At 51.2% G+C, this 24,357-nt stretch overlaps 1 protein-coding gene across 1 annotated transcript; it reads right to left on the bottom strand.

Annotated features, from left to right (window-relative positions):
* Positions 1-4,628: 4,628 nt before the first annotated feature.
* Positions 4,629-23,489, bottom strand: GDF6 (growth differentiation factor 6). Its single transcript, XM_059165981.1, has 2 exons — positions 22,640-23,489; positions 4,629-7,879 (listed from the first exon to the last, which is right to left on the bottom strand). Exons 1-2 carry the CDS (start codon positions 23,472-23,474, stop codon positions 6,915-6,917), a joined length of 1,800 nt encoding a protein of 599 aa, XP_059021964.1. The 5' UTR covers positions 23,475-23,489; the 3' UTR covers positions 4,629-6,914.
* Positions 23,490-24,357: the final 868 nt, after the last annotated feature.

Below are 24,357 nucleotides of genomic sequence, written 5' to 3'. Positions count from 1 at the left end.
AACTGGCTGATGTATGTCAGCTGGTATTCACCAGGAAATCATTAGGTCTTCTGGATGGAGACACAGGATTCTCTCTGTTCTGAAGAAGGACAACCAAACATGGAGCTGTGGATGGCCAAATCACATCACAGATGTCACCCCATTTGGTCATTGCCCTAGGCCAAGAGTAAATAATCCTGTTAAACTTATTTCAAAATCCCCTGAACACATACTATTGGTTTCCTGGCTGTTCTGAGGTTAAAAAAAAGTATACTAACTAGTCTAACATTCCTGCTACTGAACCATTATCATGATTGAGGACTCCCTACAGAAGTAAAAGAACAATCACTTGGAAATACGAATTTTCAAAAACAAAGTTATGTCACGAGGTTCTATTTTCCACTCACATGATCATTCTCAGTTACATCTGATCAGTTCCACCTTTAGTCAGCAATGACACTAATACATAACAAATATTTATTAAACTTTTAAAATCAAACACATTTTGTTCCTAATAAGTTTGGACTTCTTGGAAGGGTTAGCATTATATCCTTTATAATTTCAGATATCTGGATGGTAGAGAATTCATGGCTGTGTTTCCCCATCCCTCAAGCTGAATCCTGTTCTCCCTGCTTCCTCAAAAGCTGTGGAGATGAACCATGAGAGACTGTGGACTCTGAGAAACAAACTGAGGCTTTTGGTTGGGCGGGGGGGAGGTTAGGTGAGCCTGGTGGTGAGTATTAAGGAGGGCACGTATTGCGTGCAGCACTGGGTGTGGTGCATAAACAATGAATTTTGGATCAACAAAAAAAAATTTAAATTTTTTTATAAAGCTATGAAGGAAGATGGATGAAGCTTTCAGGGAATTTATGATTTGGAAAGGAAAAGAATAAGCTATAAAAGTGCAGAATATAGGTAAAGAGAACAGCCTGCCTTTGGTCCTGGAACTCAGTTTTGGAACTTCCTTTATCTCTAGTTCAATGTGTAACATTTCCTAGAGCCTCACAGAATGCCTGCCATGCTCTGGGAACTTAGTAGTTATCTGCCAAATGAGTGAGCAGATAAGAATGTTCTCCAGATCCCACCAGATTCCATCCTAACTCCTTTCAAGCAAGTGACTGACCCTGGATCAGCCTCAGTTTTCTCATCTGTCAAGCAGAGTGATAATAACTAGAGTTTTCATAAAGTACCTCATAAGATAATAGTAGTAATAATAATAATATTGCCGTGAACTCCTCGAACATAGGCACTGTTTTTTCATTAATACGATTTTAGAACCATAACTACAGAACTAGATCAGAAAAAGGCATGTGCAGCTTTCGTCAGACACCATTTTAATATCTGTAAGAGCTGTAGCTCTTCCACAAAGGAACATTACAAGGAAAAAAAAAAAAATACAGAATTCTGATTACCAGAGAAAATAAGGTTGGAAGAGGTTGTGAAAGAATTATGGAAGGGCAGAGTAATTCGGTAAAGTGTCAGTAAAGTAGGCTTTTTTTTCTTTTTATAAGATTTTATTTTACTTTAAGGGGCACCTGGGTGGCTCAGTGAGTTAAAGCCTCTGCCTTCAGCTCGGGTCATGATCCCAGGGTCCTGGGATCGAGCCCTGCATCGGGCTCTCTGCTCGGCAGGGAGCCTGCTTCCCCTCCTCTCTCTCTGCCTGCCTCTCTGCCTACTTGTGATCTCTGTCTGTCAAATAAATAAATAAAAATCTTTAAAAAAAATATTTTATTTTACTTTAAAGCGAGAGAGAGCATGAGCAGGGGGAGAGACAGAGGAAGAGGGAGATAGAGAATCCCAAGCAGACGCCGTGCTGAGCCTGGAGCCCAAATCAGGGCTCGATCTCACAACCCTGAGATCATGACCTGAGTCGAAACCAAGAGTCAGACATTTAAGTGACTGAGCCACCCAGGCACCCTGACAGTAAAGTAATTTTAAGGCCAAAGGTGAAAATAAAGATGTGTCCTAAGATCATTAAATGAATGTGAAATCCAAGTGATCAATGAAGAAAATTAGCCATAATGTTAATGAGGAATGTGGGATTCAATGTACTCAAATCAGGAGGAAGAATGAGTTAATGACCTATCTCAAAACCAAGAGAGACCAACTCATAAAACATAGGAGTTTGGGGTTCATGTTGTACGTAAGTGTTAAAAGGGAGTTGGCATGTGATCAGTGTCCCAGGGAGAATCCATTTCCTTTCTCAGCTGAAGCCTACGGTAGATTGACAGCCACAGTCTGCTGAAATGGTCTCCCCACTTGTGTGTGACACCATGGTTTTCAGGACTGGGTTAATGTTTTTAACCCATGGAAATTTCAGAATAGAGTACAAAGATTAAGTAAATTGAATCTAAATCATTAGCGCTGTTGTACTAAGTTCCAAATTGGGGTGATTTTTTTTTTAAATCCACAATACAATCTGTATATATTTGGTATATAAAACGTTGGCAAGCATTAAAAAGTGTTTATTAAGTATCTAACAGGTTAGCCTCTGAAATCAATTTAAATGTCTAATTGAGTAATCAATTTTAGATTCCTAATGTGAAGCTAAATGACATAAATAGTACTGAAATGCTTACTAGAACTTAGGAATCATCATCTTATAAAGTTTAATTTATTAGCTTTACCTGGAATGGTTTACATAGGAAGGTTTTTCTCTTAGAGAAACTTGAAGAGCTTTAAAAGAAAAATTAATATAGTAAGTTGATAAAAGCAGTACAATATTTAAAGCAAGTTTATTAACTAGGTTTATAACGAGAATTGATTAAGGGAGATTGATCCATTCAACCTGAGGCGAGGAGACATAAATCTAAGCCTCTCTTCAAAGTGCTTGTTAAAATGATTAAATTAACAAGCAAAATAGGATTTGTAAAACGATTCATTCAGCATATTTACTGAGTGTGTGCTGTGTGTTGGGCATTCTTCTGGGGGCAAAATCAAGGACAACAAACTCTTTATGGGGCCCACATTCATTAAACTTAAGAGCTTTCGAAAAAAGCAACTAAGTCATTAAATGTTTTTGCTTTACTATATTGGATATTAATTTTTAAAACAGGTCAGCTATAAGTAGTCTTTTCAAAATATACCCTAGGGGACATCAAAAAATTCACACTGGCAAGGCTCTCCACTCACCCTGTACTACTGGGTCCGAGATCACATTCAACTCCTCAGATTGTGGGTGGCTTGAGTGTTGGATCTTCCATGTTGTCTTTCGCATCACTCACAAGAAATCTGAGTTAACCAAGATTCTTTTCTTAACATGCAAATGTCTCCAAGGCTAAGAAGCTAGGAGATATTTACATCTTCATGTAATTCAACCAGATTGTGTTTCCTCTACCATCTGAGGGAAGGAATAAACTTTCTGATGGAGGGAAGAGAGGAAAATAACTTTGGGGCTGGAAAGACTTGTGCAGAAAAGGGAAATCTGGATTTACCATGTAGGGCTGGGAGTCCCCGGGGCAGTCGGGAGGCTGGGGAATTGGGTGAGGGATATAGAAAGAGTGATGGAAAAATGCAAAGAATTCTCAACTGTTTCAAAATCTGCCTCAACCCCAGGAAAGAGAAGAGGGAGAGCCTCTTTTTTTCTTTCCCAGGTGATTATCTGTTCCCCAAATCCAGAAGTCAAAGTTGCTTTATTAAAAAGTTCCATTTGGGTAAATAAAGCTTATGCAAAATGACCTGGAAATTCAAACCAACATTGTTTCCTCAGGAAAACGTTTCTCGGTTCTACACAGAGGCCTTACAACCAGTCTATTGAAACACAACTTATTTGTAAATTGATCATTATTCTGAGAACCTGAACTCACAAAACCACACCCAGGCAGTTCCAGAAAACTGCAGACTCTACAGACCTCCAGCAATGACCTAAAACTCTGGGTTTCCGGAGGCGAGCCAAAGGGAAGAACTCACTAGCTTTGCAATCCCTACCTGTACTTCAGCTTCCCAGCAGTCATATATCCCCAAACCGTAAGTGACACTGGTGGCCTTGATGACAGCTCACCCACCCCAACACACCCCACCCCGTGATTGTGACTAACTGCAAATTCCCCACGCTGACATTTCGGCACCAGGTGGAGAGCAGGTAGACGATGTTGGGGCAGAACTGGGCAGTGGTTAACACCACAAAAGGTCCAGAGTCTGAAAGAGCTGGTTTAAAAGCTAAGCACCATACCCTGGCCGGCTGACTGCCAACAGGTTACTTAAACTCTCCCAGCCTCAGTTTCCACAACCCCGAAGTGGGGATAAAAATAACACCTACAGCTTGGAATTTCTGACAGGTTTGAATGAAATAATGCATGTACGTCATTGAACCTGACATACAGGGAAGGCTCAGACTTGTACAGCAAGTATAAGCCTAATTCACAGCAAAAACAGAGAAAGAGCGCATTATCTTCTGCTTGCTGTATGCCATTCATGTGAGCGGGAGTTCCTGGCAGCTTGGTTGGCTTAAGTGATTTACAGCTTTTTTTCAACATTAAAGAAACCAGGAAAATAATCCAATTCTTACTTGGGGTCTTGAGATGCTGGAATGAGTTACAGGCTTATCAGCACTGCTCTCGAATAGTTGGCAAGGATTTGGCTTTAATCTGGTGAGGGAAAATTTCATGAAGACTCATGCCAGAGTTATGAAGAAAAAGTACAATGCTCTCAGGGAAGGACATTGAAATCATGAGTGCTTTTTCAGACATACAGTCCCATACTGGACCAAAATACCATGGACAGTAGTAGTTCCTCGAGAAAAGGGTTCTTCCAAATAAATCCATATAAACCAGGCTGCGTGGTTAAGGGGGAAAATGAGTTTAATAATAATACAGTATTAGATGGAGTATCATCCAGGAAAAGTGTACTGTAAAAAAATGCTTTGAATATAAAATCGACCTCTGATAACTTTAGTGTTGTAATACTTGTATTATAGTGAGGTAGACAGTTTAAAAAAACTCTCCATTAGACAGACTTAAAATTTTGTAATAATATTTAAGAAAATGATAACATTATGAAAGAATGAAATATCTGATTAATGCTTAACTTTGTACAACTCGAATATAAACTTTAAAAATATTAGAAATTATAACATTTGAGTGCATATAACGTTTGTACATTACGATGAATTGCATGCTATCCACTTTCTCTTTGCACTTTCAGTCACCTTAAATAAACAAATATATACAGCCTTAACAGAACAACAGTGCATCCAAAGCAAATGTGCATTTTAAATTATTTCTCCTGGCCAAGTCTTTTTTTTGTTTACTTAGTATTTTATATTAGCATTTATTATCATTCTCACCCTTTCTTGGACAGTTTGTAGTTCTCTGAACCAAACAAACAACAGGTTTAGATTGAGAGAGCAAAACCACTTGGAAAAAACAAAAATTTTCTTTAATGGTTGGTACAAGTTCCCTTATGTACACCATTTCATGGTCAAAGATGAGAAGGAAACAAACTCTGCAAAGGGCCTACTTATGGACAACATTTGAAAATAATACTGGTGCAGGGGGTGGGGGGAGTTTATGGGTTCAACAATCTGGGAATGGGTATTTAATTGCATTGTGCTCTCTCCTGCTTCCTTCTAGAAGATGAATTCCACCCCTGCCTCCCTCCTCACTGTCTCCCACCCGGAGCTCAATGTAACACTTTGCTCTTTTCACAGTTTCTCATTACTAAGTTTTAAAAACATTGCCTAACTGGTAATTACAATCTGAAACAATTCTTTTAGGGGGAGCCCTGGGCTATTGCTGGTTGGTAATCTTTCAGGAATGTTAGAAAGAGGGGAGGGAACATAGATGTGAAAGAAATCTCTGGGCACAGGGACCAGAGTCCCCTTTCATCCTTCTCTTGACTGCTTCTGGACTGGCCCCATCTCCCCATCCTTCCAAGGGGGCCACCACCTCCCCTCCTGACTTCATCCTCTGCTTCTGGGCACACTTCCCCTTCTCTGCACCTCTCTTATCTTAGTTATATAGCTTCCCACCCCTACTTGCTTTTTTTTTAACTGGAAAATCACCTTCCCCTTAAAAGGGGATGTCTGAATTTTGGCAGACTCTGCTTAGAAAAATCAATTAGAAACAGACACCACAGAAGGGGTTTTCCTGGGTTACCTCCATCCTGGTTCATACACCTCAGTGTTAGGCCCCCTCAGAGGCAGGCCTTGTGGTTTCTCATTATCCTTCGGGGGTTCCATTTGGACTCATTCTTGTCATTCCATCCATACCAGTTCCCCTTTCCCCTACCAGAAAAAGCAACAGTAAAGGCAGTGACCGGAGCCCCCTCCAGTGAGATGCGGATTGCCAGCTCTCTGCACTGGGAGAGGCCAGGGCCCAGTCAGTACAGGAGCAAGTTCTTCTAAAGGCAGGGCCCTTCCTGGCTTTCCTATTCTCGGTGCTAGTTCCTCTGTTTGAACACTCTCTGCTTGGGAGGTCACAAGGCACAGGCTATGACATGGCCAGAAAAAAAAAAAAAAAAAAAAAAAAAAGCCACCTTCTTTACATGGGTAGAAAACAATCAAACCAAGACGTGGTCAAAGGTGATTCTTCCTCCCACACTGTTTCTCTTCTTAAACTATAAATTTTTCAATCCATGGAGCAGTTGAGAAACAGGTATGCGTCTCCCCGCCCCCCACCTCCTATCAAAACCTGTGAGGCACACAAGGAAATCCAAAGCCACGATAATAAAGGAAAAAACAAACAAACAAACAAACAAACAAAACAAACAAAAACTAAATAAATCCTCCTTGGCTTGTTTTTCCTGGGTGGCCAGGCAAGGTGTGAAAATCAGTGTCTCCCTCTGGGCTGGCAGGTGGAAGGTTCCGGGAAGGCTGAGCGCCCTCCTCTCCCACCCGGCTGCCACATCCAGGCTGCTCCCCGACCCCCGGCCTCCTCCGAGGCCTCCTCCTCCTCCTCCACCACCTCTCTGCAGTCAGGGCGGCGGGGAAGGCGCCGCTACCTGCAGCCGCAGGACTCCACCACCATGTCCTCGTACTGCTTGTAGACTACGTTATTGCCCGCGTCGATGTACAGGATGCTGATGGGAGTCAATTTGGTGGGCACACAGCAGCTGGGCGGGGTGGAGCCGGGATCCATGGAGTTCATCAACGTCTGGATGATGGCGTGGTTGGTGGGCTCCAGGTGCGAGCGCAGCGGGAAGTCGCACACGCCTTCGCAGTGGTAGGCCTCGTACTCCAGGGGAGCGATAATCCAGTCGTCCCAGCCTAGCTCCTTGAAGTTCACGTGCAGGGGCTTCTTGCTGCAGCGCAGCCTCGACTTCTTGCCGTGCCGCTTACCGTGGCGGCTGGCGAAGGCCGTGCGCCGCCGCCGGCGGCCGGGCGAGGGCAGCCAAGGCCCGGCGTCCGGGGCGCCCGACGGCGGCGGCCACGACCCCTCGGCGCCCGCGGCTCCGGGGCCCGCGACCTCGGCCGAGCCCAGCTGTTCGCGCATCTCGGCGAACAGGTTCTTGCGCTGGGATCTGGTGAACACGACGAGCAGGGCGCGCTCCTGGGGAGGCCGCACCCTCCGGCCGAAGCCCAGACTCCGCAGGTCCGGGGGCGGCGGCTGCTGGGGCGCCGGCGCGCGTGCCTCGGCCTCCCCGGCTCCCGGCTCGCCCCACGCGGCCCGCAGCTCCAAGCACAGCTGCTTCCAGGGCTGCTGGCGCAGGCCCTGCCACACGTCGAAGACTTCCCAGCCGGCCCGGGGCGCCCCCTGCGGGTCCAGGGTCCGCGCGTCCAGCAGCAGGGGCGACGAGCAGGGGAAGAGCTGCACGTGGAGCGGCCCTGCCGGTGGCCCCCAGGGCGCTGCGGGCGCCTGGCGAAAGAGCCGTAGCTCCGCGCCCACCAGCACTTCTTTGTCTGAGAGCGTGGACACATCAAACAAATACTTCTGTCTCCGGAGAGGAGTGTGCGAGAGATCGTCTGCGAGATAAAAAATAATTACAGTCAGTTTCACTTAAGGGGGAGATCAGCCCGGTGCTCTGCGGACGCCCCCGGGAGGAAAAGGGCGGGGAGCGGGGCAGGCCGGCTGGGAGTCCAGCTCCGCCAGCCGGGGGCCTGACCACCCCGGCTCCCCGCTAGGCCGGTGCGCAGCTAGGAGATGGGGAGCTCCCCACCATCACCACCACCACCACCACCCCCGCCCTCCCTGTCAGCCCGGGACTCCGAGGGCGGAAGTCGGTGGCTGGTGGCTGCGGGAGAGGCGGCCGCGCCGGCAGCCTCCCGGGTTTTCCCCCAGGAGCCTGCGTAACCACTAATGTGCCCTTTGTGGTCGTGGGACTGGGCCGCGCTCCCCCTAGCCCTCGTTTCGGCTGGCTAGCTCGTTCTCATCATTCACGTCTCAGTTCAAATGTAACCTCCTCACAGAGGCCATCTTCGACCACCCTGATCTAAAGTAGCCTCCCTCGGTCACTATCACAGGACCCGGGTTTATTATCTTAGGGGCACTTAGCACTATCTGCGACGACCTCGTTTATATTTGTCTCCTTAGTGGTCTGTCTTTCCCAGCAACACCCTGCCCCACTGGCCCATAGGAGCTAGGACCCTGCCCTGTCCATCCTCCTGCAGCCGGTACAGCTGTGCCTGACCTCGAGTACATGCTGGTCAGTAAGCTGGAAACTTCCAGAATGGTTATTCTCACTCTGGGTGTCCCTTGTAATCATCCAGAGACTTGAAAAATTACCAGTGCCAGGGCTTGCTCTAACCAACGGAAACAAGGTCCCTGAACAGAGCCTGGGTACTGGGTTTTTGCTAGTTTTTTGTTTGGTCATTTTGGGGTTTGTTTTTGTTTTTAAGCTCCAAGATGACTGAAGATGCAGCCCTAGTTTAGACTGGGGGAACGTTGCTGCCCACTAGACACTTTTGCTGAAGTATTTAGGCCCAGCACAAAGCTGATAGAATGAGGGTCTTCTGTGGGATTGCTTGATTCCTTGCTTTTTCAAATTCACCATTTTAACCACAAACAAAAGAGCAACAAAGTTTTCAGAAGGGGGGAGCAAATGAATAAACACACACACACCCCAGGCATCTATCCATTGAGAAGATCCTGCAATCAATGAGAAATACATCAGTTAGCAGAAAACCTCAAACACGGTGACCTTCTCCCCTCCACCCACCCACCCAACTTGAAATCTTGCTTTGCAGCTCATCTTAAAGATTAAATTTGGGGTTACAAATAAGAAAAAGAAATTTACGGAACATAATTGGGGGGGTAGGGAATAATAGGCTTTTAAAATCCAAGACGAATTCTTTGGGACCAAGGCAAAACTTGACTTCTTTTTTGACGCATTTGTGCATGAAACCATCCCCACTTCAATGTGCAAGGCGGAAAGCTAACCAGATTTTCCTGGGCTGCCTTCTCATAAAATATTTACAACCCAGCAAATACAAAAATCCCCAAAGCCCCCAGCTTTCCCCAGAAGCTAGTAAAGTTTGGTTCGATTTCAATAGTAAAAGTGTCACTGGGTCCTGGGTCCGACCCTCACTGCCTGTCCAGATGTAGCCCCGGGGTACTGGACCTGGAGCCTCAGCCACACCCAGTCCCCACTCTGGGCTGACTGCGACGCTGGCTACCTCCCTCGAAGGCACATGTCCCAACCTGAGATCGAGCTGTGGGAAGGGTTAGAGAGGTGAAGAGGGAAAAGCTGCTGGAGGCGGTTGATTTATGGAAGCCAAGACCTTCAAACCGACCAGGGTCACATTAAAATCAGTGGGAACTCAGCACACTTTCTTCTCCTCCTTTAAAGAAACCTTCGTCTGACAACCTTCAGCCACCACCCAGCTCTCTGGACCTATTGCCTTAGGCTTTACTTTCTTGCCTCTCATATTTCTCGCTCCCAAAACTAAGGATGTAATGAGAGGGACTGAAGGCATTTGCTGTACCAGCTAAGTATTGGGAGGGCTGACAGCTTTCACCCTTGCTTTATCCACAAGCACAGACCAGTTCTGTAAGGTAGTTCCCATTTTGCAGGTGGGAAAATGGAGGTTTGGAGAAATGAAGTTAATTACCGAAGGCTGGCCGCTAGTAAGTGAAAAAAGTTGAGATCCAAACTTAAGTCTATTTAATTCCAGAGTTGGAGCATTTAGCCCCTAAGCCCCACTGCCCCCATGGCCTCTCCAATAGAGTGCGCAGGTACTAGAGTTTAAAAGCAACCAGCAATGGCTGGGGGATGAAGGACGGGGGATACAGTCCAACCTGTATTTGCAGAGCTTGCTGGGAATCAAACATGGATGCCATAAGGAAATCATTTCCATCTCTGCTTACATAACTCTTGAGACAGTTTGTACGGGCTGGAGAGCATAAGAAGGAGTAATGGGTCATCTATTTATTTCTTTCTCATGAAACATAGAGCAATCCGCCTTCTTTGGTTTTTACTCTTTAAAAAAAAAAAAAAAAAGAAAGTGTGGGCTAGTCATGGTTAGTCTCTACAGCTGAGTCACATTTCTCCGGTCCCCAAGAATGGTCAAAACAGAGGAAAGCCTCTGTAGAAAGAGGGCTCTGCTGATTCTGCAGCCTTGGGATTTCTGAGGATCTTTCTAGCAAAACTAGCCAGCCTGTATCTTTCCAAGGCTCAAGGAAAGGATGCAGATGGGAACTTCAGTCAGTAACCTGCGCCCTTCTCTTTCCAAACTAGCTCCAACCCACCGGCTTAGCAGCACCCACAGGACTGTGGACAACCTCGACCAAAGGTCCAGGCTTCCCAGGTGTGTATCAGTGGTGTAGATACACTCTTATAGATACATAGGACATAGCACTCTTATAGATACATAGGTGTAGATACATAGGACAGACCTATGAAGCAGCTGGCCGGGCCCTTGAAGGGGACTATTTGGACAAGGGCTCTATGGTTTGGGCACCACAGTAGCTCTCAAGGCCACTAAACCTAAAGGGCCCTAAATCTGCAAGATCAACGTGACATCATACAGCATCACTATTTGTTAGAAACAGAAATTCTCTCAGGACCCAGAGGTTTGTAGGAGCCCAGAATTTGCATTTGTCTTAGTCCCAGGTAATGCTGATTTGCTGGTCTGGGATCCCACTGTAAGAACCACTAATCCCAGATGAGCTTGTCCCCTTGGCTAGGGGACCATTGGAGCTGGGGCAAAACAGTGTCCTTCAAAACACAGGACCCAGGGCAGGGTCTAAGGCGGTACTCACCAGAACCAAATCACTACTTCTCCCAGCTCCTTTTTGCACCCCCCCCACAGTCACCCCCCCCTTTTTTTTTTTTTTTTTTACTTTCAGCCACTTGTACTCTCACTGGGTCTCTGCGAAGTCTAATCCCTAATCCCTTAACAGAGGGTCCAAGAAAGTGGCTACTCTGCGTGGCTCTCCTACAGACCACATTCCCCACCTGTCTGGACCTGCTCTGGAGCCATGCATCACAGAAATAGCCCAGAGGAGGCATCCGACCTGGGGAGTGCAAACACCACCATTCCCTGTGACCCTGAAGACACTCTGCCTGCTGACCTGGCATCAAAAAGCCTGGCTCTGCCACCAAGGCCACCTGTAGGTAGAAAACCAGCCTTCACATTCCCTTCCACAGGTCTCCTCTCCCATTAAGTCCGGTATAAATAAGGTCTGATATCATCAGATGACTCTCTCTCCTATCCCCCTCCCTAGAAACATGCACCTTTCATTGGGTCTGTGGCATTTTATTTACATCTTGGAAGTGAATCCTAAGCTCTAGGCCTTTATTTTGAAATCAGTCAGTAATAAATCGTGGGAGATTTTTTATTTTGGTCTTAATTTGCATGAACCGGGTTTGTTACCACTTGGCTCAAACCCAGTTACCTCAGGACTTGTTGAGTAGTAGAGGGAGGTACAGACCTTTCAAGTTACCATGGCTGGATTTGCCCTTGTCAATTCTCCCAGGTAGGTGGATGCAAGAAGGAGGGGGAGGAGAGAAAGAGAAGGAAGAAGCAAACCATCTGCATATTTGAAGAAAAGTCTTCATAAGTAGGTCAGCCTTTTTTGAAGTAAGAGCAAGTTGGCAAAAGGTTGAGGTGAGGACACCTCAAATATGCACACCTCGTATGGAATTTGATAAACAATTTTAAAAAGAAGCCAATGAGGACAGGAGAAAAAGAACGAGTCACTTGCAAGGCAGGGACTGTAACACCCATTTAAATGAGAAAACTGGCCTAGGAAGGTAGAGTCATCAGCGCAGGTTGGAGCTACAGTGCTTGACGGGAGGGAGCTAAGAAACAAACCCTATCAGGAAAGGAAAAGGATGCTCATGGCACCAAAGACCAGACACCAGAGAACCTGGGTCTCAGGAGGGCAGCCTCAGCGACAGACATTCAGCGGCCGCAAATGCGCCTCCAGGGTCCCCCAGGGCTATCCCTGCTGGGGCCACCCCTCCAAGGTTTTCGAAAACCCTCAGCTTCATTTGGTTTGGGGCGAGAAGGTCCTGCACTGCCTTTTTTCCAAGACATCTCTGAGATATGCAGGCAGCTTGAGGTCCCTCTTGAGAATCCTTCCAGGATTTCCTGTCACTCATCGCCCTGAGGGTGCCCCCGGGGCTCCAGGTCTCTCAGAGAGCTCCTCCGTGCGCATCAGGCTCCCATCCTTTGAATTCTCAGTGACCCTGGACAGCAACTCGCCAAGTGCCTGGCAGGCCTGCATCCACACCCGCCCGCCACCTCTCCACGCGCCTCGCCCCACATCCTCCGAAGACACACATCCTGCGACAAGGCAGTGGCTCAGAGAGCCGAGATGATAGTGGGCTTTCCCACGCCCACTTCCACAGGTGGAGGGATCGGCACCCGTTTACATAGAAAACTCCCAGACGTCTTCGCAGTTAAGCCTTTCCCCCCAACCCCCGTCATTTTTGAGCCAACAGCAGCACGCAAGCTTCTGGGACGCGTCTTTGCGGTAGGCACATGCTCCGGGCTTTGATGGGCTCTGTCCCCGAATCCTCACCGCGGGGTGTGAGGCCTGTTCTAGCGTTACGCTCATTTATAGATGAGGAAACTGGGGTCCTGCGAGGTATCTTCACTTCCCCAATGTCTTGCAGCTACTGAAGGGCAGGATCTGAAGGTCTTAGCTCCTGTGCCCTCCGACCCGCGGCCACACCCTCTTCCAGGGCTCTGATTGGGCGATGGTGCAAAGAAGGAGGGAGGACACGCGACACGCGTGTTTCACCAATGCCATCAACTTCTGGCTAACTGGGTTCCCGCAGGATCTTCTCTTTTCTTCCTTCACTAGAAGGAAGAAGACTTCCACGCAGGGATTTCATAGCTAAATTTGGAGTCGCTTGTTCCCTAGGTCACCCAGCTTCACCACTGCCTTGAGGTGGGAAAGTCTACAGGTTGGAAATAAAGTCGGATGTACAGGATGAGTAAAAATGAACCATCAGCCCTCTCCCCTGGGGTGTGAAAGCCTAAGAGCAATCTACGATCCAACGATTACCCCCTCCTGGGCCACAGAAATAACCTGACCATCCCCTTGTATTTTTTCCACCTGTATTCTTGTCCTGAGTCCTGCCTCTGTGGAGATCTGGTGCCAGCTGCTGAGCTCGCTAAGCATTCTCACTGAGGGGCAGATTCAGGAGGCAGTCCACACAACTCGGCCTCTACAGGGTGCTCTGGCTTGACCATCCAGAATAAAAATCATAATAGCAAACAGTGGTGTAGCAATTACCATCCGCTGTGCATGAGCTGAATTCTCATTAACTCATTTAAGCCTCAAAACTGTGGAAAAGAAAAGGATATCACTACTATGTTCATGTTACAGACCAGAAAGCTTAAAATACAGATTGCTGAATAGTAATTTGCCCAAGATACTAAGAGGTAGACAGGACAGTCTTGCTCCAATATCTGTGCCACCACCCTGGATATCCTAGCTTTGATCTGTGTTTGGTAGAAACCCTGAGAAAGTTCCTGCTCTTTCAGGCAACCCATGCTTGGGGGAAAGGCATCAACCTCTGGTCCCCTAAAGAAAATCACTTCCTAAACAGCAGAACTGAGGGGATGTTAACAATTGAACTTTTGAAAGAGAACTTACAGGGAAACCATTCTCTCATTTACAAAATAAAGATAAGGACAGCCAGCTCACAGAGTCACTGAAGGAGAAGCAGCAAATGAGAGAAAGAGTAGGAAAGACATTTATCTGAAGACGTGTGCAAATATTGGTTACTACTGACAACGTGGAATTAGCACAAGAATCTAGAGTCTAAGGGATATAGATTTGAATCCTGACCTGGGACCTTGCATACTCAAGGTCACATAATCTCTCCCAGCCTCCTTTGTAGAATGGGAGAGCCATCCCTCACTGAGTCATTGGAAAGGTCAGAGTCAAGGCACCCAGGGCCAGTGGGACATGACACACAGAAGCACCCAATGAATGCAGTCACTCCTCAGCATAACTACCTACATCCAGGTAGGCAGAAGACGTACCTGTACTCCTCTTGGCCTACTTTGTGGACAGGCAACCCACTTATTTCTGCAGGATTTCCAGAAGTGAATGAAGGAAAGGTGCTGGGCCAAGGGGTAAAGAGAGAAACAAGAACCTCCAGTTCCTATCCACCTGAGGGTTAGTGAAGGGGTTGTGGCCTCACTGCCATCAAACTGATCCTTCTCAGTGCCTTATGTCATTACGTCATCCACTACTGAGGTCTCTCTCACAACTTCCAGGTGAACAAGCAAGCTCCAGCCAGACCCTTATTAAGGACAGGTCCCTCCCTGCAGTTTCCCTCCTCTGTGGGCTCAGGGCCAGCACTTACCCCAGAATGTCACCCTCATCCCCACCCCAGATTGGCTCTGTGGACAGATGGTGCCTCCCCACCTCCTGCCCCAAAAGGGCTCCACAATGAAAGGTGAGGACTGGGGCAAGGAGATTAACCCCCAGGCCCCTCAGGGTTGCATCCCTGAGATGGTCAGACACATTTGGCAGGGAGATGGGCTGTGGGAATGAATGGCCCCTTAGGCTGAGCACAGGGCCCCATGCAGAGGAATTCGCCTGAGAAGGCCCAGTCAGTCCATAAGTGTGTGTGTCTTCTCACCACACACTCACCCACCCAACTTTTCTCTGAATCTCTTGGCTTCCCCAGTGTTTTCTCCAATAGCATGCCCTGCGTTTCTCGGCTTCCTTCCTCCTTTCAAAAAACAGAGAGCCCCAAGGCGGGTCCTCCACAGAACCTGGAGAGGCACGTTCTGGCAGACCGCACTGTCCTCCTTGCAAAGAGCCTGGGCCTTGTGAACCCCACATGATTAAGCAGGTTTGGTTGCCTGCCTGGATCCCACACAGAAGTCCCAGTGTTCTCACACCAAGCGCCGGCCCAGCCAGTGCTGGATGGAGGGGAAGGAAGTGAGGGAGGAAGGGTGGCAGGGGAAGGAAGGGAAACCCCAGATACCACCGGAGCGAAAGGCGAACTTCCCATGGCCTGGGAGCCTCCGGACAGCCTTCCACGGCAGTAAGGACCAGTTCTGGCAGGAGCTGAAGGCCAGCCCTCTCTCCTGAACACTGTGCACCCCCAGAAGGACTCCCAAGGTGCTTCAAGGAGATTCTTTCGTTTCTCTAAGATGAAATGGATTCATTTGAAAGTGGTGACCAAGAACTTAGTGTGAACCCTGGTGGCAACACGTTCTTAGAGGAGGGTTCAAGAACCAGTGATTGGAGGCCAAGATCAAGAACTCTTTGCGGGGGCGTCTCTTTTCACTGAAGTCTTACTCCTGAGCATCCAGAATCTTAATTTGACACCAATGCAAGTGAAATCCAAGTGGAATGGTACCATGGCCAAATGCTGCACCCGTCTCTCCCCACCTTTCCCAGGCGTGCCCATGTCCTCTGAAGGTCACTGCCTTTCCCTGGGAGCTGTGCGTGCAGGGCCGGATGGGGTGATGTGCCAGTGCTGCTCTTGCTGCACTGCTCACCAGTAGGGTCACTGAGAGCCCACTGGAGCCACACAGGCCCAGGGTCGGAGGGGAGGAGGAAATGATGCCTCCAAGCAGCCTTCAGGGTTAGAAAAGGATCGGGCCTTCTGACTAGAGAGTAGATCAAAAGTAGAAAAAAATGTTCCCATTTTATTTGGTTTCTCCTCCCCGACCAGTTCTCAGGTTGCAGGAGCAGAGAGGGGATTCAAATTGGCTCGATGTGTGGACAGGAAAGGACCTCAGTGCCCAGGGGTCCTGCGCCTGAGAAACTTCAATGGTGAGTTCTTTAAAGAGTTGGGCCGGGCGCGGCTTCTGAAGAAGGAATAGTGGAAACCGCGCCGCTGCGCTCACCTTGGGCTGACTTCTGAACTAGTGTCGCAGCAAAATGAGATTCGCGGTGGCAGCTGTGGACCGTCGTCTAACATCATTCAGTTTCCCTCCCACGGGGCGTGGGACCCAGACTCGGCTGGGAAGTGGGATGAGGGCCTGGAAGTCCTGTTTGCAAAGCAGGCGCACGGATTTTCTTTGGTGCCTACGTTCTTTCGGGAGGACAGGGGAGCGTGTGAACCACGGGGATCCCAAACCTCTCCGCGCTGCCCCCACTTTCTGCTGGGCTCGGTAAGCTAACGCCGCTTCAGACTGGGCCAGAAGCCCGCCCTTCTCCTCGCCAGCACGCCCACCACCGCGTCCCTAAACCGAACTCCTCCCCCAGACACCCGGGCCATTGGCGGCGCGGCGCGCGCATCTTCTGGAAAGCGGGCCAGCGCGGCCAGCCGCTCTTGGCCAGTCCCTCCCAGCGCCTGCAGCGACTCACGCCACGCGCACCCACCCCTCCGCCCCCAGCAGCGCTAATGGACTGTCCTTGAAGGCGGAGAACAGCAACCCTGGAACCCATTAGGCCGACGAGGACCTATTTAATTCCTGTAAACAGAAGACACCACTTAACCGCCATTGAGCTTAAAAATAAACAGCCAGGGCTTTAAGAAGGGCGGGGGGAGAGGGGGAAGGGGCCGGCAGGGAGGCGGTTGGTGCCAAGCAACGAAAGGACGCGGAGGATCCACATTCCCGCTGACCGCACCTCGCGGCCTCGGCTGGGAGACGGTCCCCGGGTCCAGAGAGCATCATTTGTCCAGGGTTAGTCCATACCCGACGATTTATTGAACTAATGTCCCTCACTTTACTTAAAAGCCCCCAGGGATCATTGTTGGTGTGCTCTGCGCCGTTTAGTGCACGCAGCAGTCCTGCCAGGAGACAGTTTTCGTTCTGTCCTATCATATCATCTGTCTCCCACCTCTGCGTCCCCTTCTTTTCACCTCCCCCACACGCCTCCCCCTTTCAAGGAGGTGTGCGGCTGAACCCGGAGAACTCCGACTGGGCAAAAAACCAGTTGCGTTCGGACCTCCTCCTGTGCAATGCCCGAGTTCCCCGCGGGTTCCGGCTGCGCGCAAACTCGCAGTTCTTGGGGGCGGGGGTTGGGGGGTGGGGGTGAGGTTTCATGTCTTCATTCAGTTTGCGGAAGAAGGGATTCTCAAGGCCTGTCGTGGGCTGTGGCTTAGATGACTTTTTTTTTTTTTTTTTTTTTTTTTTTTTAATGTGGAGAAAAGACAAGGATGTTTGAGCGCGTTTTTCGATCCCCTCCCCCACCAGCGACTCTACAGCGCAAACTCCCAGAGCCCAAGTGTCTCCCGCGCTGGGGAAAATGTTCAGAGCCCTTTTCAAATTAGCCTCCCCTGCAGAGGAAGCTCGCCCTGAATTCTGGCCCCGCTTGCACTCCCGCTGCAGAACGCACTCGGTGCTCTTAGTTCACTTGCTAAGGTGGGCCTGGTACGAGTCTTGTAAGCAACCCTTAAGGCCTTAGGGATGGGGGTGACAGTAACCGATATTGAACAAGACAATGGCTAAGGCGTTTCTGGTTTGTGGCCTTTAAAATGTTTTAATCATTCCAACCCGAAGAGAAGAACAAACTTCTTCCTTAAGGCTTCCTTCCCTCGCCCCAGGCCTTTTTCCAGGACCTTCCAGTCTACCCGCCCGACGGAAGATCATGAACCGGGACTGCAAACCCCACGCGGGCGCGCACGCGGGCGCGCTCTCACACGCACACTTGAATGCTCAGCAATCCTTTTCCAAGGCTGTTCCTTCTTTCCGGGGAAATAAAGCCTAGATTGGAACCTTCTGCCGGCTTCTTCACTTGGCCGTCTGGTCTGCATTAGTGTTTTTATAAGGGACTCAAACAAATCGAATACAAGGTCACCAAATAATTAACAGTTGTGAATTCCCTCCGTCCCCATTAAAATACTTCCCTGCTTATATTTCATTTTCCGTTTGCCAACGACAACAGGGTCGAGGCAAAAGCACTGCTGCGTAGATTACGCCACTCTGCGGCCCAGGTCCACCCAGAAACTCGCTCTTTTGCATAAACATGCTGTCCCAAACGAACTTCAATCGCGAGAGGCCTCTGCAGCTCTTAGAATATCCTCCCCACAGCACGGCTAGCCCAACTGTCCTGCCCTGCTCCCAGATAACCACCACCCAGAAGGTAAACCAAGAAGCCAACAATCAGCCATGGCAAACTTTCCAGTTATTCAATTCTAGGGTGTCAAGTTCCTCAAGGGTGTTCCGATCTCGTTTCTGGTTTTTATCTCTTCCCTACTGTCTCCTTTCTGAGAAGGCTATTCTAACAACAACAGTAAACAGAGAAAAAAAAAATTAGGAGTCTTATTATTTCCAAATCATCTGAAAACTTAACTCAAAGCAGTATTCTTAGACTCATTTTGGTTTCTTCCAAAACCAAGGGGGAGGTCCCTCCCCCTTGTTGGAAGTATGTATCCCTTCTCACTCCGAAAAGGGAAAGTCGGAGGTTTGTTTCTCTCTTTCTCTCCCCCTTTTTCTCTCAGCCACGTTGAATTCACAGAAGTTCCAATTGTCTGCCTTTCCCAGGCCCCAGGGTTGGGGACCTAGGGCTCCAGTAGTAGTGGCCTTTTGATGTGCTAAACTGTAATTTCTCTATATCCAACCTGATCTATTCTGATCCTATAACTGCACCAACACACACCTGCACATACTTTCCATCACTATGGATTCAAAATCATTTGAAAAGCACAATATGGAGGAATATTTAAAGATCAGGGATAGCATGTGCCTTCACAGAGAGCACAAAGAGGAAGCAAAGCGCAACATGGATTCCAACCCTCAAATCCAAAGTTCCGCTCCAACTCCAAACTGGGTCTTAAGTAAATATATAAGAATATTAGACCGGGTGGGAAATCTGCCCTTCCGCTCCTTTTTCAAACTTCTGCTTCCTCGCCCTTTACCTTACCGGTGTAGTGCCATAATTAAGCATGCAAGATCTAGAACTGGATATGTGCTTTGCCGCTCTGTGTGACTCTCAGCAACTTGCTTATTAACCTCTTTGTCTTGCTTAATTCACCTGTAAAACAGTGCTTTCCCCAGGGGTGCTTGTTAGAATTAAATGAAATAATTCAGGTAACAGATTTTAGCACAGTAATTGGTATGCAGTAAATGCTCAATATATGTTGGTTAGTATTACCCCTGGATGTTTGAAGAGCAAATCGAGAGGAGGGACATTTAAAAAATAAAACTTTTAGTAAAGTCTCCCCAATGGCAGTGTGTTGGCGGAGGCGGGGGGAGGTGTCCGGCGGGGAGAAGGTGACAATGGTGAGGTTATAGAGGACGTGCTATCTTTATGGACCCAAAGCGCTCTTCATTCACTTCCGACTGATTTTTAGCCCTGCCCACCCACTCTTAATCGCAAGCCTGAGAGGCAACTTTTGAGGTTCCGGGGTTCCTGGGTGAGGAAGGCTTTTTACAAATACTGTACATGAGTACGGAGTTAATGCCTCCAGAACCGGCTTCAGGATTCCTTCCATTTTCTTTGCTCCTCCCCCTTGAGGGTCCCCTGCTCCGCCAAGCCAAGCCTGCCGCACTCGACGGCGATTTAAACATCCCCGAGGCAAAGCGCCAAGTTAGCGCGGCAGGCCCAGCTCTCTGCTGGCCTCTGCTCTTTCCTCCTTGCCCCGCCATCCTCGGGGTGGGGGAGGGGACGTAGGCGGGTTTGGCGCGGTCCAAAGTCCCCACGTGAGAGGGGCGGAAGTCCTCGCCAGGAGCCGGGGATGCGCGGCTGGCGGATCCCTTCCATCACGGGAGACTAGACACCGTTTGATGTGTTATGACATGAACCCTCAATTAGATCGCTGAGTTGAAACACTCCAATCAGGGGCCCGATGCTAAGCAAGCCCCGGAAGGTCCAGCCCGAGGTCACCGCCGGTGACACATCAAATCAAAATCAGTGAGAGGGAAAGTGAGGCTTTCCCTTTATCAAGCTGGCGCTGCAGCCCGCAACACAACCCCCTCCTCTGCGCGCTCCTTCCTGCTCTGGGCTCCGCACTCCTTCAACCCCGAGCGGCATGCGGCGAGCCATGCAGCCTTCCCAGTCAACTAACTGCCTTTCTTCGAGTTTTCTGGGAACCTGAGAGCGTGGAGGAGGCCGTGCCTTCGAAGCTGCGGTGCAAGTGGTCACTCAGGCTGGGGACGGAGTTCCAGAGTTGAAGCCGACGTCTGGTTCTTGGTCGGGCTAGCCTGGAAACCTTGGCTCAGGAACAGAGGCCCCCTGGGCCTGGCCTCACAGCCAGTCCCTTTCCCCACCTCCGGCGCCCAGGGATGCCCAGCGCGGTGCCCAGGGAGAAGCTGCTGAGCAGACAAGGGTGAAGCGAGCCCGCGTCTGCGCAGGACCTGAACGCCCCTCTCCTGCCTGCACGCCTCAGGCTTCCGTAGACACCTCCAAACAGCCTGCAGGGTCTTTTGGTCCCGTGCCAAACTCGCAGGGCGAAGCTTAGGAGTTAGGGGGGTGCTTGCTTGGGGGGGGGGGGAGGGGCGGAGATTCTTGCCACTTACTTTGGGGGGAAAAGAAAACTTGCGCCCAACGGCCCACCAGCCTGGGCCTCCGGGATTTCCTCCCCTGGGAAAAGGCCTCTTGAGCAGTTTTCTCTGAGCTTCCTTAGTCCTTCCACTAGGGATGTGTAGGGTGGTCTTTGACTAGACTTTGACTATAAGGGGGACGGTAAACAGGATTTGGAGGGAGGGAGACAACCAAAGCAGGGCAGAGACTGTGCTTGGGGGGTGGGAGGGATGGGCGAGCTGCGCTGGCTGTATGGAGATTGGGGATGCAGCTGCAGCGCTACGAAGAAGCCGTAAGTATCTGCAGAGGTGACTTTAGGAGTCCTAAAATCACCATAAAATAGCAGGCGTTAATTTGCCGCACCGACCTTTCAGCAGCTCATGAACCTCGCTGACCTCGGCTGCAGCGGCGGACCCAGCGTGGGCTGGAACCCTGGCCCGCAAGGAAGGTGGCTACAAGGGTAGAGGCTGGGGTCTGAAGCCCGGGAAGAGCCCGGAGTTTAGGGGCAGTTAGCGTCCTCCGAAGAGCTCCGAGGGAGAGTGTACTCCAGGCAGGCGGGGAGGGACCAGCCCTGTCCTCCCGAACCCTGGAGCTCGCTGGTTTCCGAGCGACCCCACTTTCATTGACCTGGAAGTGGGAGGCGGGGAACTGGTCAAAGCCGAGAACCTAAGTCTGGGCAGGGTGGTGGATAGATGCCTTAATTTTTATTTTTTTTTTTTAATCTCCTCCTTCCTTTCTTCACGTCCCCATCCTCCCCTTTCCCTTTTTCTTTCCTTTTTCTCCCTTCCTTTCCTGTCTCCTTCCACGTTATTGTCTCCCCTCTTTAGGAACGGAGTTCCTCGTGCCTGTGCATCCCTCCTCAGTTTCTGGGACCAAGGGGAGCGCGAGGGTCTCCCGAAGGCATTCACCACGCGAACCAAGGCGGGTGGCAAGGAGCGAGTGCAGGAGTTTCCGCGGGCACCGAGGCTCGCACCCACGCCCTCAGAGGGGACCAGGAACAGGGCCCCTGGGAGAAGCTCAGAGAGAGGGGAGATGCCTGGCTGGGAAAGGTGGATGAGCATATCCACGCACCCATATGGATAAGTACCAACAAATCCTTAAACTTAGTTGCCCTGCCCCTGTCCCTGACCCGCCCTGCCAGTTGCTGCCGCTGCCTTAGCAGAAATTACTCGGTCGCCTCCTCAGAGCGGCGGTGAGCGCGCTGCAGGAGCAAAAAGCGCCCAAGGGCGCGGGGCTCTCGCCCGGCTGATGATCCCCACATCTAGCGCAGGGAGGAGCTGAGAACCAGTGCAGCGGCTGGGTCAGGGCTTAGCCAGACGCCGTTCGAGGACTCATTCCTCAGACCGCGGGACTTGCAACTGCCGGCTTCCCCTCTTCTCCCACCCCTTCCCCCCGCCCCGAGCGGATGGGAACTCGGGGCTTTCAAAGGGTCACTCGCCCCGCGCGGTCCCGTCCCGGTCCGCCACGGTAACTAGGGCCTTGTACCGCGCACCGCGCACAACCCGAGACCCCCGTGGCAAGTGTGCGGTCAGTCCCCGCCGCGGCCCCTCTCCAGACCCAGTCATTTGCCTGCCACCTCCCGTCCTCCACGCTTCCTCCACCAGCCACCAGACGAGCGGCCACCGCGCTGCTTTCTGCAAAAGAAGGAAGGAAGAGAGAAAGGAAGGGAGAGAAGGAAGGAAGCGAGGAAGGGAGGATTGCAAACTGGAATAAAATGTGCAGCCGCATTCAGAAACTTACTGGGCTGGAGAAAAACAATTTAAGAAAAGAAAGGGCGAGGTGTCCAGAGCGGGAAGGGAATTCTCAAAGGTAGCCTCCTGCCAGAGCAGGAGCAGCGCCGCGGCTGCGGAGCTCCAGGGAGAGAGGAGTGGGGCATCTTCTTTGCCACTTACCTAGTCCCCTGTCTACAAAGCTAGTGATCGTATTAGCCGACTTGGAAGACTGGAAAAAGCTGGCGTTGATGCCCAGCTTCTCGGCGATGGAGTAAGTCCTGTAGATTGACAGCATGTACTCGTGGGGCACCACGCGTGGGCCCCTGCCGGGAGGCTCCTGCGCTTGAGGCTCCTGCGGCGGCCGCCTCCGGGGTTCATCCTGTGGCCGCGGTAGTGGCTCTTGGCGCTCCAGGGGCGCCCGGACCGTGGTACTGTCTCGTGGCGCCCGCGGCATCTTCCCTTCCTTGCGGCTTCTCATTCCCTTGGAGGAGCCCAGCTCCGCGGATGACGAGGAGGATGAGATGGAAGCCTGCTGGAAACCGGGCAAATCCCACAGGAAACTGATGAGGAAGACGGCCGACAGCAGGACTCTAGGAGTATCCATGGCGAGCGAGTGGCAGCGTCTCCCAGAGAGGCGGCAGCGCAGGGCGAGAGGGGCGCGGAGCGGCTGGACAGCGGCCGGGGCCCGGCTCCTCGCGCGGACTCCGAGTGCAAGGAGCCGGGTGCAGCCACACAAACTCCGGCCCTGCCACGCCCCCTCCCGCCCCTCTCCGGGAGGGGAGGGGAGGGGAGGGGAGAGGCGAGGAGAGGAGGGGAGCGGAGGGTGGGCGGAGAGGCTGGTGGTGCGGCCAGGAGGTGTAGGGGAGAGGGGCCGCGGTGTGTCGGTGTGGCTGGGAGACGCAGCGCCCCCGCGGGACGCGCGCGGGGTTGCCGGGCGGCGTGAGCACAGCGGGCCGGGAGCGTCGGGCGGGGGAAGGCGGGCGCGGCCGCGGGGCGGCGAGGAGGCCAGGAGCATCCACAGCGCCAGAGTCCCCCTCGCACTGTCCGAAGCTCGGTCCCCCCCTCCCCCGGGATGCCGCGCGGGCCCTAGGTCCTCGCCGGTCGCCTCCCCTGTCCCGGGAGCGTGCGGCCCCGGGAGGAGGGAAGCGGCGGCGGAGTCCCCCCGCCCCCCTTCCCCACAGAGACGGCTCCCGGCGGGCGCCTCTGCAGCCGACTGCGCTCTGGCTCCGGGTGGTGGTGGTACCTCCTTTCCTCGGCCCCAGCCTCCAGGCCGGCCGTTTGCTGCCTTCAGGGGCCAGCCCGGGGCCAGCGAAGCCTCGCGACGTCCCAGGCGCAGGGCCCAGCCCAGAACAGCCCCATTCTCTCGGTGGGGTCCCGCTCTCTTCAAAGACAGGGCGTCTGTTCCCGACCCTCGAGGTCAGGCAAAGGCCACGAGTCTTTGGTGTCTGGATGGATGCTAAAAGCTGCCGCACTCTACTGCAGGCCCCAGCCTCTCTTCTCGCGCAATCCCCAGCCTCTTCTGACTCTGGCTTTAGCCGCTCTTCTCCTCGGTCGGCTCCCGGGGTCCTCTTTGCTCTCGCGGCCTGGCCCCCGCCTCCACGGCATCCCCATTTCCCCTCTCTTCTTTTCCTCCCGCCTTCAGTACTTTCTCCTTCCCAAGGTTCCTTCTGCATTCCAATCCTTCTCTCCCCAGCCTGCTTTTCTTCTCGCACTGCCCTCCCATCTCTGCCTCCCCACCCTCTCCCTCCGCGGCCTCCCCCTCCTCTTTCGGTGGACCCCTCCCTTTGCAGCTCTTCCCCAATCTGTTTCTCTTCAGTCCAGCCTCGCCCCATCACGAGTTTCCTTTATCTGTCCCCAGATTCCCCGTGCGTGTCTTCCCCGCCCACTACCTCGCTCAT

Source organism: Mustela lutreola, chromosome 3 (genome assembly GCF_030435805.1).
Source record: "Mustela lutreola isolate mMusLut2 chromosome 3, mMusLut2.pri, whole genome shotgun sequence".
Lineage (NCBI taxonomy): Eukaryota > Metazoa > Chordata > Mammalia > Carnivora > Mustelidae > Mustela > Mustela lutreola.
Note: the sequence above shows the minus strand (reverse complement) of the source record. Positions and strands in the feature narration are given on the sequence as shown.